This window comes from Cibotium barometz, chromosome 42 (assembly GCF_041138505.1).
Source record: "Cibotium barometz isolate CiBa-2024 chromosome 42, ASM4113850v1, whole genome shotgun sequence".
Lineage (NCBI taxonomy): Eukaryota > Viridiplantae > Streptophyta > Polypodiopsida > Cyatheales > Cibotiaceae > Cibotium > Cibotium barometz.
This window is the reverse complement of record NC_141087.1, coordinates 37,083,868-37,100,865: the sequence shown is the minus strand read 5'-3', so window position 1 is coordinate 37,100,865 and position 16,998 is coordinate 37,083,868. Positions and strand designations below refer to the sequence as shown.

Genomic DNA, 16,998 nt, shown 5'->3' with positions numbered 1-16,998 from the left:
AAAATATTCCTGCGGGCAGGGGCGGAGGGGGAGGGGGGGGGGGGGGGGGGGTTGGCCCATTCCAGCCCTAGTGTGGTGTTGTTTAATAGTTAATTGTGTAAGCCCCCCCTGCTCGAGGTACACCTACTCAGTAAATCTCGAAGCAAGGGGTCAAGCTCGTGACACGCTCAATATGATAATTATTTGGCCTAATGCGTCCCAATAGACACAGTACATGCAGTATTTTGATTTGATGAGCATGGTAGGTTCATGCATATTTAAGAGGCTGCTCCAACCCTATAGATTGCACTCAAGTTTTTTTCCTTATGAGCCATCTCTCTAATATGAACTTCTTCTTTTCTTTCTACTCCATTCAGAAAACATATGAGACTTGGTCTTGGAGGCCTCTTGTCTATGCAGGCTGGAAAATGGTGTTAGGAATGAAAGATACACTTTTGAGGGAGGGCAGGGGGCTGACCTTAAAATTTACATACAATAATTGCGGTTTTTAAAATAATCACATTGTAATTTCTAATTAAGTATGGAAGACACTATCAACTGCCGACTATGTAATGCTGGCAGCATCAAATGTAAGTCAGGTTTCTAGTACGCGATAAATGTTTTTATATCTCAAGTTATTTTTTTAAGATTTAAAAGAGGAGTTGTTTTTCTCCTGGCAGATACGTGACTCCAACAGAGCCATGCTACTTGCAGCTGCTGCACAACATCATTGCAATGTATTAGACCTTGGCATTGCAAAAGATAATAAGGATGATCTTGAGAGACTGTTCGAGAAAGCCCTTTCTGCTGGAGCACACATACTCGTGTCTTCAGGTGGCGTCTCAGTGGGTGACAAGGACTTGGTAAAACCCTTACTGCAGGAAAGAGGAAGAGTCTATTTTGGCAAGGTATGTCATTTCTTACTTTTGCTGCGAGTATCTGATAGATATATAAGGCACATTTTTGTATATTTCGTAAAAATGTGGGATTTCTATGATTTTTGTAAAAGGAAGGCTTGATGTTGGGATATCCCCCTCCCCCTCCCCCATGAAAGAGATCCTTCTATTACTAGAAAAATATGTACATTGTGAACCTTACCAACTTGTAGGGGAGATGTTGTTCCATCTTTGATCTTAAAATATCTTAATCCAATATAGGTTTGATACTTATGATGAACGTCTTGAGCCCGATTATGCATGTATTATATATGAAAAAAATGTCTCACACTATGTTGAATATTTTTTATATGGCTAAGTATGGAGTAATAACCTCAAAGATTTTCTTGTTTTTTTTCACGTAGCTCTGATACTATGCCAGAATGTGCAGCGGAAATGAGACTGAAAACTGAGAGCAGAATATGCAAAAGTGCTGGAGAAGAGATGTGCTCTGAAACTCCGATATATACACACTGAAACCGGTACAAGGTGTGTGTGTGTGTGTGTGGGGGGGGGGGGCGCGGGCAAGGTGCCCTCGTATATTGGACTAGGGGCAGCCAAGCGGCCTGTATAAATAGGCTGACAGCCCCTACAGGGGTCCCATGACCAGGCATGGCCTGGTCAGCCAGGCTGACTTGGCCAGCCCACGACCTGCAACCCCACACTACACGCCTACAAAACTGGGAAAAATGGGAAGAAAAATATGGACATAAGTGCGGACTCCTCTCGCGGGCAGGCACACCCACATCACAGGCCCTCAGTCTCCCTATGGTACAATATGCTACAGACAGGAGATGAATGCTAACAACTGCAAGCAGCATCTCGAGGCTGGAGGACACCACCTCCCTGTCCCGATCTCTATGGCTTGAGCCTCCCAGCTCCATCCTAGCTAGGGGCTAGAGGTGGGTGAGCACGCCGGTGATGTGTAGATCATGAAGATGGTGTGACAGCTCAATTGCCTGCCCCTCGATGGTAGTAGCGATTGACTCCAAATCCCACTCCGTCCTCAGGGCTGCACACAAGGGAAAGGAGAAGATCATGGCGCCACTCTCTGGTGTAGAAGGTTTGGAATGATGAAACACCACAAATCCGAATGGGAGTTACTGTCTCCTCAAAAACATATGTTCCTTTCACCAGAAGACATCAGAAGAAACTGTAATCCACAGGCTGTCACAAGATCGTGGGGGGCCCACTTGGGGACTCTAGCGAGAGAGCCCTCACTGGGGAAGCGGTGATGGTCATCTCCTACCGGATCTGAGAATTAATGAATCAAGCGGCGGATGGAGCTTGCTGCCTCGGCTGCTCTGGGCGCTGCAGGAGGCTAGTGGGAGTGCTCTGGAGAGGTAGAGGGAAGGGGGAGTGCATAGAGGACGGGGTAGAGGGGACTACTGTGGGAAGAGTCAGAGGCAATGATGGATGAGGAGGTGTTACGACTCTATGTTTTTCTATTGACAGTATGCAAGTGTGCACGGGGACATGGTGGACAGTGTGAATAGCACCAGTTTGGGGACAAATGATTAAAGTCCTTTCTCATAACCCATGGGGACAAAGGGGTTTGGAGGGGACAAAGGTTTAAAAGCCTTAAAAATAAAAGAACCCCTAATCGTGCCCCTTATGCTATTATTGGGGCCTATGCTTCTTTTGGAGGGAGGATCTGCAGTTTCAGGCATGTGTGCTTTTCGCTTTCTCTAAGGGCAATCATGAGTTTTTTTTTTTTTTCCGGAAAAACGATCCTTCTATTAGTTAATGAAAAAACGCCATAAGACTACAAAGCTCACCTCGCAAGGAGGGATAAAAACACAGTGAACACCTGAGCTCCACCCCCGTGGCTGGCCGCTCTCTGGGGGGGGCTACCTAGTAGTACATGTGGGAGGTGAGAAAAGCCAAACTGGAGGCCTGTAGTGCCAAGTGACATCCTCGCCCCTCGCGGTGAGGAAAGGGCCAGGCTGCCAAGTGCGGAGGAAAGCCTTGTGGCGCCCTCTCATGCGATCCGAGTCGCCCTGGAGTTTCCCCCGTATCCTCTCAAGGTGTGAATGATGTCCACCCAGAGGGCCTGTATGACCTCCGCCGGTGGAGTCGCCTGGCGGTCAATGGCCTCCCTGCATCGGGCTCTCCATATGTGCCAAGCCGTCATGCTGCTGATCATCTCCCATCTGTGCCCGACCCCCTCCTGAGGGGCTGCCGAAGAGAAGTCTGGCGTCGGAACCACCGCCATCGCCCTGTCAGAGACCTGGATGGTCGCACTGCCAGGGACGTCCTCATATCCAAGGGCCGGGCTGCTGTTCGTGGCCCAAGCCACCGCACCCCACGTCACCAGCATCTCACCTGGTGAGCCTGCAAAAACCATCCTGAGAGCACGCTGCCAGACCTGCTGTGCCTGTGGGCAATCCCATAAGCAGTGCCGCTGCGACTCCTGTGCATGGCCGCACCGAGGGCAGGACGCTGGGTGACTGCCAAAAGCTAGCCAAGCCCCCACAGCTAGTCCTCTATGCGCTGTGAGCCAGAGAAACAGCGTCACCTTCCGGGGCCGGAAGCTGGCCCAAAGGCGCTGCCAGAAGTCCCTAAGAAAGGCAGGGGAGAGCCCCTGTCGCCGCCAATGCTCGGCCGCCGCCAGGGTGCTCGCTATCCTGTGTCTCTGAATCCGCCGCCCCAGCCTCGCTGTGTACTGAAAAAAGGGGATACCTGGGCTGGTAGGGGCCAAGTAGGGATCTCGCCAAAACCACTCACCTGGATCCCACTGAAGGCGAATAAGAGGCCTGCTGTCCCAAGCCCATAATCTCCACGAACAGTCCTCCCCTATCGAGGCCGGTGAGGGGTCTACATGCCACTGTCTTTGATGAAAGCCGACCACCCGCACCCTCTGAAGAATACATCCCTGGAGCCCATCCAAATCTAGTCGTGTCCTCTGAAGCTGGCCACCCTCTCCCACCTCGAAAGTGAGTGGGGCGACTCTCTCCGCTGTGCCGCAGACCGCTAGAAGGATCTCATGCCGAGTAAAGACACCCATCCACTGTGGAGGTGGAGGGTCCTGTACTGGGGTCCGCCACTCCCGGGGGATGGCCGCCTCAATGTCCTGTCTCATCAACTCTTTGCCCCTCATCCCACTGAGTCTCCTCTCCTGAGCCTCTAGAGGCAGCTGCTGAAAACCTATCCAGTCGTCTAGGGACTGGGCTGGGCCAGAGCTCAGCGGGCCCCACGACACGTGAGACCGCGATCCAACCATATGGCCACTGGGGAGTCGAATCAAGGGGTTCCAGATCAAAGGCTGCCTCAGGCGCTCCTCATCGGTGCCCGGGGGAGTCTGGAAGAGTGACGGCCTCAGATGCGCCCAGGCCCTCAGAAGACTAGCTGCAAAACGCTCCTCGAAGCCAAGGCCCACTCCTCTGGATCGCTGCTCTGTAAAGATCCACCTGATGCTGGGGGTCCAGGGGCCGCTAAGAGAAGGGGTGCGGCTGAGCATCCTGGAAACAAGAAACTCCTTCCACGGCTCAGCGCTTGGCAGGAGGCCACGAACTACCAACTTGCCAAGCAATGCTCGGCTTTGGCAAATAGGATCAACAATGCCCAGGCCGCCTCTCTCCGTCGGCTGAGTGATCACCGCCCATGCCACCTTGGCCCTGGCGGGCCGCCCGTCGCCACCGGACCAAAGAAAGTTCCTGATGAGCCTCTGCACCTGGCCAATGCACGCCCGAGAGAAGGCCCAGCAAGAAGTGATGTACCACATAGTAGCAAGCAGAACCTGGTTGGCCATAACTACTCGGCCAGCCAGAGATAAACGAGCGGTACTCCAATACAGAAGCTTAAGGGCAATCATGAGTTGGACTGCACGTGGGCTGAATTGAGACGCAGGGCTGTGCAGCACTCGCTTTCTCCCTCTTTGCGATAGGCCAGCAGGGAGGCAGGGCTGAACTGCGTTTTCCCTCCATGGAAGCGAGGAAGGACTTCTTGAAGAGACGTCCTACACTCAAGAAGACGGGAATATTTCTTGGAGATGACCTCACACTCTCGCAACTTGCCCACATGAAAGAAGTTATGCCCGAGATAAGGGCAGCCCGAGAGAAAGGGAAAGTGGCCTTCTATAGAGATGGTAGAGTGGTGATTATGGAGAGGCGCTCTTCATGACGGCGCGAGACCTATGGGACTACACTCAAAGTTGCTACTTGGAATTGTAATGGATCTCTACGCCTTGAAGTAGGGGCTTTTGAGGATAGTTTCACTGGGAGGGGCATCATCTTCTACTGTGAGACGCATTAGGCTCCTGGACAGTCCATGCCACATGTTAGTGGATATCGATGGGAGAGAGCTTGTAGACAGGAGACTCGTTCAGAGCATAGAGGACGGGGCTCAGGAGGAGTGGCAGTATTGTTTAGAGAGGAGCTACAGCCACAGATACATATAGTCCGCAGAGATGAGCAGGCTAGGTACATGTGGGTTAGACTGAGGGGAGAGACGGGCGGATATCACTACATTGCTATATGCTATTTTGCTCCTAGTACATCAGTGTATGCATCACCTAGCGGGCAGTCTCCCTTTTCTATTTTGGATGATGACATTTGGGAGTTCTCCAGGGATGGTGACATCATTCTCATGGGGGACTTCAATGCCAGGACCGCCCATAACCAGACAGTATTTTATGATACCTCAGAGGAGATGTTGAGGGAGCTTGATGTTAGGGATATGGGCCTATCTAGACTCTCACAGGATGAGGAACATACAGTGTATGAGCGGTATTTGATAGACATGGGGACTACACATGGATTGGCCATCCTGAATGGCCTACAGAGATTCCCGACATCGGGCGGTTTCACTAGCTTTCCACATCGGCATGGTGCAAGTACAGTGGACTATGTTATGGCTCAGCCCAGTCTCATTCCCTCTTTTCATGATTTTATGGTAGGCACTAGGCCGGTTGGAATAGCAGTGGATCATGCTATCTTGTCCTTCACTCTCACATTTCAGTTCAGCACCGCTCCATTGGGACAGGTCTCCACACACACTCGTTATACCTTTACGAGGGAGACTGACACCGTGTACACGGATGAGATATACAGACGCTTATGTGCCGAGGAGCCGGGACGGCCATTAGATGAGCTCACTCAGATATTGATAGAGACGCTTCATGCTGCAGCATCAGAGGCATATCCCCATAGTCAGCCTACACGGAGATGATCTAGGAACATGCCTCAGAACAGCTGGTATGATGAGGAGTGCAGAGAGATGAGGATCAGATTACAGAGAGAGGTGCTCATGGGTGTTACCACTCACAGATAGTCACGGATTACCTTCCGGCACCTAGTGCGACGAAAGAAGAGGGCTTATCTTGCTCAGTTAGAGAGGGATTTGTATCAGTTATTTATGAGTCAGGGCTCAGGCGAGGCATGGTGACTATTCCATGAGCATTCACCATCATCGGAGCCATGCCCAGAGACATGTGCTTTCTTTACTGCTGAGATGGTAAGGATAGCTATTGACAGGATGAGGACTGGGAGAGCATATGATCATGATGGTTTGGTAGCAGAACACTTTATTCATGCCAGAGATATGCTTGCAGAGCTTATTGCTATGATGTTTAAGCGAGCCATGTGTGCGGGTTTTCCTGAGACTTGGAATATGGTCACGATTGTGCCTATCTTCAAGTCAGGGGATCCCATGCTTCCTGGGAATTATCATACCATCATGATTGGTCACACATTGGCTAGATTATATGCATCTATTCTTGAGCAGGAGTTGAGTAGATGGGCAGAGAGAGAGGGCATACGTGCATCAGGGCAGGCATGGTTCAGGAGAGGTTTCTCCACTCTTGACCATATCTTGACACTTACAGCTATTATTGAGGAGGGAGATTATATGGCAGGAGGATTTATTGTTGCTTTGTGGATTTCCGCAAAGCTTTTGACACAGTACCGAGAGCCAGACTGATGTGCAGACTACAGGAGATGGGAGTGCCCACCGAGCTGATTTGGGGAATCATGGCTTTATACAGGACAGCCATGATTTGGGGAATCATGGCTTTATACAGGACGGTTGTGGGGCAGGTACGTACTACTCAGGGTATATCTGAGATGGTTCACTCCACTATTGGGGTGAAACAGCGCTGCCCACCGTATTTGGGATGTATGTGGATGCGGTTTCAGACTATGTAGAGCGGGAGGGTGAGAGAGGAGCACAGCTAGCAGGGACATGGATTCCGCTGTTATTGTATGCTAATGATATTGTGCTGATCTCAGATTCTCCACAGGGGATGCAGCGTCATTTGGATGCATTGCACACGTTTGCATAGGATAGTGGATTGTCTGTTAACCTTGGTAAAACCAAGGTGATGGTGTTTGACACCACAGCACAGTGGGTTAGGAGGTCAGTACCCACCTTTACATATGGTCAGGAGACAGTGGAGTATACAGATGCATATACTTACCTTGGTGTGGTTTTTAGTGGCCCACTATTTTCCTTGAGGAGAGCAGCGGAGACCAGATTGACCAGAGCTTATGCAGCATTGGGGAGACTAGAGAGGATGTGTTCGCAGGTTCAGTTTCAGGAACCTCGAACAAAGCTCTGGCTCTTTGACACTTTGGTCACTTCAGCCATGCTGTACGGAGTGGAGATATGGGGACCCTCAGTGGATCACCAGAGCCGAGCTGGTAGCACTGATGGATGGAGATGTATGGAGAGGCCCTTGGTTTCTATGATTTTCCAGTTGATTAGGGCCAAGGCCTCCGTACCACATGATATTATCCGTGCAGAGATGGCTGCCCCCCCATTGGTAGTAGAGGCACTCACTCGATCAGTCTCCTTTATACATAGCACTTGGGCTCTCCCTAGAGACAGATATGCTCGCTTAGCCCTAGAGTCTTCACGATAGTTGGCATCACAGGGAGATAGATCATGTTGGTATGCACAGATGACAGCTTGGTTCGAACTGCATGGCTTTAGTATGGACAGGCTACCTCCATTTTAGTACTCCCTGGTGGATGCACCCTCCCTCTCTCTCACATGGGCAGAGATTACCAGACTTATCATGCAGGACTTGACTCAGCTGGACACTAGGAGGACACGGATACAGCGGACACACGAGCTTGGTACGAAGATGGCTTTCTATAGAGATCATCTTCTCCAGCTCACGGAGGATGGGTTTGTGATTAGACCCAGCTACATGGATACTCATCTTTCTCATGGGGTACGGTGTGCTATTGGTCAGATGCGCACATCCTCACACCAGCTAGAGATTGAGACTGGCAGATTCAAAGGAGTACCAGCTGAGGCCAGGATTTGTCAGCTGTGCCAGATGGAGCCAGAGACACAGAGTTACATTACATATGTCACTGTCCAGTATATTATGAGATACGAGGCCGTTTTCACTGCCTGTTCAGAGAGGGTTTCGGACCACTTTCTAGAGTCATGAGATACCAGGATCAGAGATGCCTCGGATTATACTTGCTGGAGCTGCGTAGACATAGAGAGGGTCTCTTGAGAGGGAGGGGATCAGAGAGGGAGAGACACCTACAGAGGCAGATTACAGACTTCTTTCGACCAGAGATTGAGCAGTCAGGCTAGTAGGCATTGCAGCTAGCCCTAGAGTATAGCCGCACCAGAGGTACACTGATTGATCGGGCTATAGAGCTGGGGCGGTCCAGGCGCCCCAAGATGAGAGGCCCATCTCGACACCGGCAGAGACTACAACAGAGGATCAGGACCATACTAGCACGGCATGGGAGACGTCTAGTCAGAGTACTCACCATGGAGGACATTGAGGATATCCGCCATCGACCGATGAGAGACATCTTTGGATAGTGATGTATATGATGCTTACCTTTGTTGCTGGAGTTTTCCTCCCAGATGTTATCCATTAGGAGCTCCTAGTACCTTACTTTTCCTCATAGTTGTTTCAGTTTTAGTTAGTTGTTTAGTTGTTTTAAGCTTTTCTTACACAGACATTGTATCAGATCCACCAATTGTTGTAACCTTTTTGGTCTCATAGGTCATTTTGGCCTTCTGAAGACGTTAATATATCATTTCATTTCTCTCCTTTGGAAGATGGGACGGGCAGGCCAGAGCATCATTGCGAGGCATCCTGCAATCAACGCCTGGCTACGAGCTGTGGAATACAGAGCCGCCACCCCTCTAATCCAACCTGGCTCAAAGCCCAGGCGAAGCATAGTGCCCTCTAAGAAACCCCAATCGACTCTATCGTATGCCTTCTCAAAATCGAGAAGCATCACGACCAAGTCCTCACCAAGAAATCTATAGCTCGAGCCGTCGCCTCCCAGAAGGTGAAGATGTTGTCAAGTATACTGCGCTCCTTGACAAATCCTGTCTGGGTAGCATGAATCAACTCCCCCAGGAAGGGTTGGATCCTCAAACTCAAGGCCTTTGCTAAGACCTTGTAGATAGTATTGAGGATCGTAATAGGTCTCCAATGCCGAATATCATCTGATACTCCCTCCCCCTTGGGAATAAGAAAGATCAAGCCCTCTGAAAAGCTCTGTGGCATCACCCCAGTGTCCAAAACATACTGAAAGCCCCTGCGGAGGCCTGGCCCCAAAAGGTCCCAATAGCGCATAAAAAAGGCAGGCGTCAGTCCGTCCTCCCCTGGGCAACTATGTCGCGGCAGGACCCTCAAGGCCTCAACAAGCTCAATCTCTGAAAGAGGCATACGATCTGTTACCCTCCTCTGCACATGGGCCCACACAGTCTGTCTGCAAGCATCCCGATCCTCAGTGGCTGGCTCTGCTGAAAGCAGGTCTCTATAGAATCCAGTGGCAATGGCTCTTATCTCTCCAGGCTCAGTAGCTACCGATCCATCCGGCCTCCCAAGCTGACGGACTCCTGCTCGAGCATGGCGGGGTCCAGTAATCTCAAAGAACTCCCCAGTCACTCTATCACCAAGCTGCGTCCACTGAGAGGCCTGATGACGATAGTAAAACTCATGTCTCTGCTCCTCTGCCTCTCTAACCTCCTGGCGTGCCTGGCTAAGCTGGGACGCCACCCACTCACATGCAGGCTGCTCCTCCTGAAGGCGCTGAAGCGAAGTAAGGCTGCGTCTCAGCCGATGCTCCCGCGCGCGAATCTGTCCCAGCCGTGTCAAAGCTGCAGCGTGCAGAAAAGAGCTAAGCTCGATGAGTCCCTGGGCACACTGGCCTGCTGCATCCTGGTCAGAGCACTGACTATCATGCCAGATCCTCTCAATGTCCTCAGCGAGACTAGGATCTGTAAGTACCCTCTCTGGGATCCTCAACTGCAAGCTGGGCTCCCGTGTCCTCTCCTCCAATGTCAAGATAACTGGCGCATGATCTGAAAATGAGGTGCCAGCGAGAATACCGACGGAGCCCCCTCGCTCCCCTAACCAGTGGCCCACATAAAAGCGATCAATCCATGATAGATTAGTCCCTCCCTGCCGGCGATCCGACCGAGAGAAACTAAGACTGTCCTGAGAGCGGGAGAAGGCCCCATGCTGCCATGCATCAATGATCCTCAGTGACATGCAAAACCGGTCCCAAGCTGCAAGCTCCGTGCCGTGCACTGTAACATGACTGCCTCCCACCCTATCGGCCGGGTCCTCAAGCATGTTGAAGTCTCCCCCGACACACCAATGTGCGGCCTCTGGCAATGCATCCGTAACCTGGGTCCAGAACTCTGCTCTGGCACTAGCATGGTTGGGCGCATAGACGTTGAGCACGCCCAATAGCTCATCATGCATCCTCAGAATGACATACTGTGCTCTACCAGGCACAATGATCCCTCGATCCACAATGGCCTGCCGCCATACATCTGCAATGACCATGCATACTCCTCCCTGTCCACCCAAAGGACCAAACCCTGCAGACCAAAAGGTGTCCCATCTACCAGGCATCACCGAACCATATCTCCGGATCCTGCTCTCACCCAAGTGGTGCTTCTGCATCATCAAAATATCAATGTTGCCACCAACCAAGCATCTCTGAAGCTCCTGCCTCAAGCAACCACGATAGCGTATAAAATGTGCTCCGCCAAGGCCCTGTACATTCCATGAGATGATCCTCATGGATGACCTGCTGAGGTGGATGCTGTCTCAGCCGTACGGCGGGCCTTCGCAAGTGGCTTGGATGGAGAGTAGTCGTCATCCGAGCGGCTGCGAATCTGCCCACCCGGTGTAGTGCAAGAATCACGAATCAGGCGCCAGTGGCTGTGGCCCATGGCGGCTGTCTCCCGCTCTGACAGAGCAACCTCGTGTATACATACATATCCAGGGTCGCGTGCTAAGTCTGCCACTATGTGAACGACCAAATGACGAATCCCTGAGGCGTCCACACTCCCGGGATCCAAGAAAAAATGAGCCAACTCCCATAGTCGGCCTATCACATGTGTCACCTCCAGATCGCTCACATGGTGAGAAAACTCAACTGCCTGAGTCTTCAAGGTGCTAAGAGCGAGCTCCAGAGTCCACTCCCGGTCACATGGGCCACAGAGAGGGAACGAGAAGGCCACCGCTGAATCAAGTGCCTCCTCCCCGTGGGCCGGAGGTATCACTACATGAACTCGGATGGGTGCTGGCTCATGGGGGTCCTCTGCTCCAAAAAGCCGTGTGAAGGAGTAATCAAAAGCCTCCGAGCGCTGTCTAGTGCCGAGGCGACTCAGCCGACTGCGGATAGATGATATCCGTGAGAAGCCCGAATCGGCATGGTAAGTCTCCTCTGCGGTGCTCGATCAAGATCGGTGCTCAGAGCCCTCCTGACTGCAGGTGAACGCCAGGGGACTGCCAGGGCCTCCCGGGGAGCTGAGGCGGGCGGGGGGGGGAGGGGGCGAGGGAGGTGGAGAAGGAGCCACTGCCGAAACTGGAGCGGGGACGGGAGGCGGCGAAGGTGGAAGCGAGGCGGTATGGGGGGATGGGGGTGGGGGGGTGAAGGAGGGGGTGCTGGCATCTCATGGTCCTCAGTCGTCGCAGGGGTCTCCTCCTGGAGGGGAGCAAAGCTGTTCCTCACGGGAACCCAGTGATGCTGAGACTGTGGCTGCTGCTGCAACGGTCTCTGGGCGTGCTGCAGTGGCTGTCTCCCTCGACGGTGCCCCTGTCCAGGCTGCCACTCCGAGGTCTCCGTGGCCTGAGCAGGTGTCCCGGAGGCTGCCTGCCGAGCCGCATCTGTGGGCGGGCCATCAGGGGCCTGCTCTGCTGCGGTGAAGGTCGGGGTCTCCTGCGAGGGCAGGCCTTGGCCAGATGACCGGCCTGCCTGCAAATAAAGCACTGGTTCGGGAGCCCCGAGAACTCCACTCTCTGATCAATCCATCCCCCCTCTATCCTAGGTAGCTGAATGATCTTCGGAAGGGAGGAGATGTCAGACACCAAAACTCTGACTGAAGGTAGCCTAGCAGCTCTGGCCACCACTGAAGCTGCTGTAGGGCCAGTCTCTAGCACCGAACCCACCAATGCTCCTAGCCTAGGAAGGAGCGGAAGGTACTCCCGGCGGAGTCCAGGGAAACAAACTGTAACATGGAAGAGGCGCTCTCCCTGCTCGGCCGTTGCTGGGTCAAAGCCGTGCTGCCAAGGTCTGAAGAAAGCCCGAGCTCCCCTGATGTCAAGGGGACTGATGGCGAGGACCTGGGTCACGCTCTGGGCTGTCTTGAACTCGATCTGGTAATTCCCACGGCCCAGTAGCTGAACGTCCAGGATCTTGCCCACATCTGCAAGAAGGCGGGCTTGGAGAAGATCCCGGATCTCCCCTCTGCTGGGGCGAGTGCCGACTATACGGCAGATGGTGGAATGTGCCTGGAGGCTTTCCACCTCTGCAACGAGGCTTGCTTCCTCTTCTGGCGAAAGAGAAAGCGTGATGGGGGTATCCTCTGGGGCGGGCGAGGGGGCTGCGGAAGAGTCCCTCTGAGGTGGGGCGGGAGGAGCCTCCATCAGAGTCTGAAGCTATGGCGAAGGCGAGGCGAAAGCAGAGATCCTGCAAGAACCGAGCTGCGCACAGAGAGGCGGAAGACGAAGGCCGGAGAAAAAGGAAAAAACCCCCCTGGGGGCGGAAATCAGCAAGAAAAGGGAGGGGGGGCGAGGCGGCGAAGGAGTAGCCCTAGGGGGGGGGCAGGAGTTGCGTGCAAGAGGGGTGGGGGGGAGAAAGCGTTGGCGAAGAGGGGGGGGGGGGGGGGGGAACGGGGCGCTGCAGAGGGGAGGTGGGCGCGAAAAGAAGGGGGGGCGCGAAGGAGAGGTGGGGCGGCAGGCAGTATAGCGAGAGAGGGGGGCGCAATAGCGAGGGCAGGCGGGGGGGGCAAGGGGGGGCGCGAGGAATGAGGGGGGCGCGAGGGGGCGAGCAGGCAGGTAGGCGGGGGGGCGCAGGTGTGCAGGTAGCGCGAGCAGGGAGGGGTGCGAGCTTCAGCGAGCGGGGATTCTTTCTTTGCTGTGTCGTTCCTCTCACATGCCCCGTGTTTTGCAGGTCCTGGCAGCCTTCATGAGAAGGCTGCAATTTTCTTTTTCACAGGGCGCTTGCCGCCAATGCATATGATCTGTTAGTGGTTGACTTCCCTTTCACAGACGTGGTAGATGAAATTTTTGATGGACCCAGGTTTTTTTTTGAAATTATGTTTAAAATGCCTGAAGCTCGGTAGTTGATGCTTCAGAAAGTGCCTTTGTCTCTTGAGGGCCAGTTGGTGCATGCCGTCCCATGCAGACGCTTCGCTGAGTTTCAAGAAATTCTTAAGCAGGAATGTCCCATTTGGGTGGAGGTGGAAAATTGCGCTGCTATGTATTGGCCGCTACTGCATGATGCAATGCAATCTTTGGGAAAAGTCTTGGTTCCGACCCGTTCTAGGTCCAACAATTGGAGTAGATTATGTATGTTATGGAATACCGCTTGTCCCTGTCCTCCATGGTTGTGCCTTAAGTCACCAGGAATGAGGTGTATGCATTTCAAGCTCCGTTGGGGAGCTTTTGCTGGACATTGTTTTCAATGTGGTCAATTGGGGCATTTCATGGCTGAGTGCAAGCTCAATGACAAATATCAGGGGGTGCCTGTTGAGGTGGAGTCTCAGGTGGGCAAGGATACTTCTTACATGGTTGTGGAGCACACAGGCAATACTTCTGATGTACAACATGTTGATGTACACTAGGTTGAGGATAGAGGAAAACAAGTAGTTCAAGAGAAGGCTCCTTGGAAAGATGTGGTTAACGTGGATCTCTTCCTATGCAATATAATTTGCGCCCTCAATCTACCAAGGCTAATGAGCCTTCTTCTTCTTTGGCTTTTGATAGACAAGGCCGTGTTGTCACCCCTTGGGATAGAAGGTATACGAGTGAAAGAGGTAAACAATGGAATCAACCCTCTTCATCCAGTCAACCATCTCATGGGGTTTTGCAAAATGCTTTTGTAGTTTTGGGTTACTATATGGGTGATGTATGTGCAGCGTTGGCTGGGATCTGCAACAATGTTTGAGGTTAGGAAAACCAGGTTTTCTCATGGGGGATTTTAATATCTGCTCTTCTGTTGATCAAGCTAATTCGCCTCACTCTATAATGGATAATCCGGAAAGGTGGGTTTGGGACTCTTTTATGTCTCTAGTCCTTAAACAAGACATTTGGTCCTGGCTGAATCCTTATGATTCTGGCTTTACTTTTCAATCTCGCCAGTATCCTAGTACTTGGAGTAGGTTGGATAGAATGTATGTTATGCATGATGATTTATTTTTGCCTAAGATATTGAAAGTGGCTATGGAGAGGCAGCATGTTCTTTCGGATAATTTCCCAGTGGTCTTGGACATAATGCATCAGCCTGTGGATGTCTATAAAACTTTGGTTGGGAGGTTGCCTTTGCGCTTCAGTCATAGCTTTCTTGATCATGACGTCTTTCATGGATACATGCTGCAATTGATTGATAATTTTCAGCTATGTTTTACACAACAGGGAATGTTAGCCTGGGATTGCTTTTTGTCTAATGTTCAACGCCTTGCTCGTCAGTATATGATAGAGTTGATACTGTTGTTACTTGGCTCTCTCGTAGAGTTGCTAAATGTCAGGAGGCAAGTTATACGAGGACTAAGTTATCTGCCCGATTGGAGGCCCTTAAGGATAATAATTGTATTGACTACAAAGAGGATTGAATGAATTAACAATTAAAAATAAGTATCCTATCCCTAGGATTGATGAACTTCTGCACCGTGCCTGCATATGTACGAGAAACCTGTTCGCCCTGTGGGGCATCAAGGGCAATGGCATCATGCTGAAAATCCTGCAATACACGATCCCCACTGTGCTGAACATCCTGCATATCGGCCCCTCTAAGTAAAGAGGACTCCACAAAGTCATCCTGATCTGAGATATCATCTCTCTGCAAAGATGCATCAGCTGACACATCCCTCTGACCAGAAACATCATCTATCTGTACACAATCCGAGGAAGCCTTCCCATTAATCGCACCAGGGGGGCGGGCGTGAGAGACAGCTCGCCACACTTGGCGGACTGAAGGACGGGAAGGAACCAAGGGAGGTGGGGCCTGAGAGGCACGCTTACGAGGCCTCCTGCGACCTCGAGCCCGAGGAGAATCTCGAGCAAAGTGACCCTGTTGGTGACAAACCCGGCACTGATTGGGTTTACCTGCAATCTCCATACGTTTCTTCAAAGGGCTACAAGGGCCTGGAAGCAAAACATAGCCCTCAAAGGGCTCAATGTCATGGGCAAGAACCATGACCCTAGGGACAGCATCCGCCAAGGCAATGACCATCTGTGCAGAAGATGTCGGCAAGGCGTGAAGGGGGGGCACTTGAAGAACAAGCCCAAAGGCAGACCCGATGGCCTCTAACATAGGCCAATATGCGCGAGGAAGACCTGGGAATCTGAGAGTAATCGGGAAATGGTTCCGGTCTTCCTCGACAGGGTCAAAATAGTTGGAGTAGGGAAGAAAGAATATCTTCCTCGGGCCCAATGGCAAAGGGCTGCCCTTCAGGCTGCGTCCTCAGAATCAAAATCCACTTGGAAGAAACCTCTTCCAAGCAACCTGACATCTCGGAAGTGTAGAGCGAGGTCGGAGGGCAGAGCCGCCAGGACCCAATCTCGAGCCTAGAGACGAGATGGGTGAGATCCAAAGATTCTGGCAACGAGGGTCGTTTTGGAGTCTTTGTCTATTTCGGCGTAGAGGACTGCGAGCTCTGCTTCGGAAAATACAATGGTTCGCCCAGCCGAGGGAGAATGATTAGCCATGATGCTAATCGAGGAAAAAGGCCGATTTACTTGGGACACAAGATCACAAGAGACGGGTTGAGCATTGACTATGACCGAGTGCAGAAGATTTTGGCTTGGCCGATACCGCAAACAATGAGACGACTTCGTTCTTTTCCTGGTTTTGTTGTTTTTCTTCGGAAATCTGTGCAGGTGTCACCATTTGGTCCATCTCCATTTCTGGAGCCACTTCTATGGGACTGTCACTCCATAGAGTGGCCAGATTTGTGCCATGTTCACATGGGGCCAGGCCAGTGTCCCATGTGAAAGGGCCAATCTTTTGGGTGTCACATGGACGGGAGCCAGATTAGTGCCACCCGTGTGACCAGTGTTGCATCACATGGACGGGAACCAGTTTCGTGCCACCCGTGTGTGATTTTCTCCGTGCTGTATGGACGGGAGCCTGTTGGTGCCACCTGTGTATAGCCAGGATGGCGTCTTACCTATGGGACTGTCACTCCATAGGAAGATGAGGACATATGTTTATATTTCTGTCGCGCCAGTTTTGGTGCTCGACAGGAACCTCTTGTACAAGTTTCATGAAAGGGAGATTTCGTTCATTATTTGTGTACATGTATTTATGCCTGCATGCATAAATTTGTTTTTGCATGACTTATTTGCATGTGTCTGCCTGTTATGCCGTGCCAGTACACTGGATGGGGACGCCCCTAGTGTACCGTGTGGAGTGCTGTTTACTGACTCAGTGGTTTTATAACCTTTAAAAAAAAAAGCCCTTGCATGGAACCCTTTTGGAAAAATACTCACGTGTGAGGTTGGTGGCTTCTCTCTTCTCCTTCACTCTTGGTACCCGCCTCCTTACTTTGTTGTACCTGCCTCTTTGATCGGCTGTACCCGCCTCCTTACTCTGTTGTACCCGCCTCCTAATGGCTGCTGTACCTGCCTAAGGAGCTGTTG

The 16,998-nt window shown here is 51.9% G+C and overlaps 1 protein-coding gene across 2 annotated transcripts in view; it reads left to right on the top strand.

Annotated features, from left to right (window-relative positions):
* Window positions 1-16,998, top strand: part of B73 (molybdopterin biosynthesis CNX1 protein / molybdenum cofactor biosynthesis enzyme CNX1 (CNX1)) — a 135,929-nt gene that overhangs the window by 95,019 nt on the left and 23,912 nt on the right. For both annotated transcript variants that reach the window (XM_086780983.1, XM_086780982.1), the window contains exon 6: window positions 660-887. In XM_086780983.1, coding sequence (XP_086637109.1) covers window positions 660-887 — 228 coding nt within the window. The remainder of the gene's footprint in view (window positions 1-659; window positions 888-16,998) is intronic.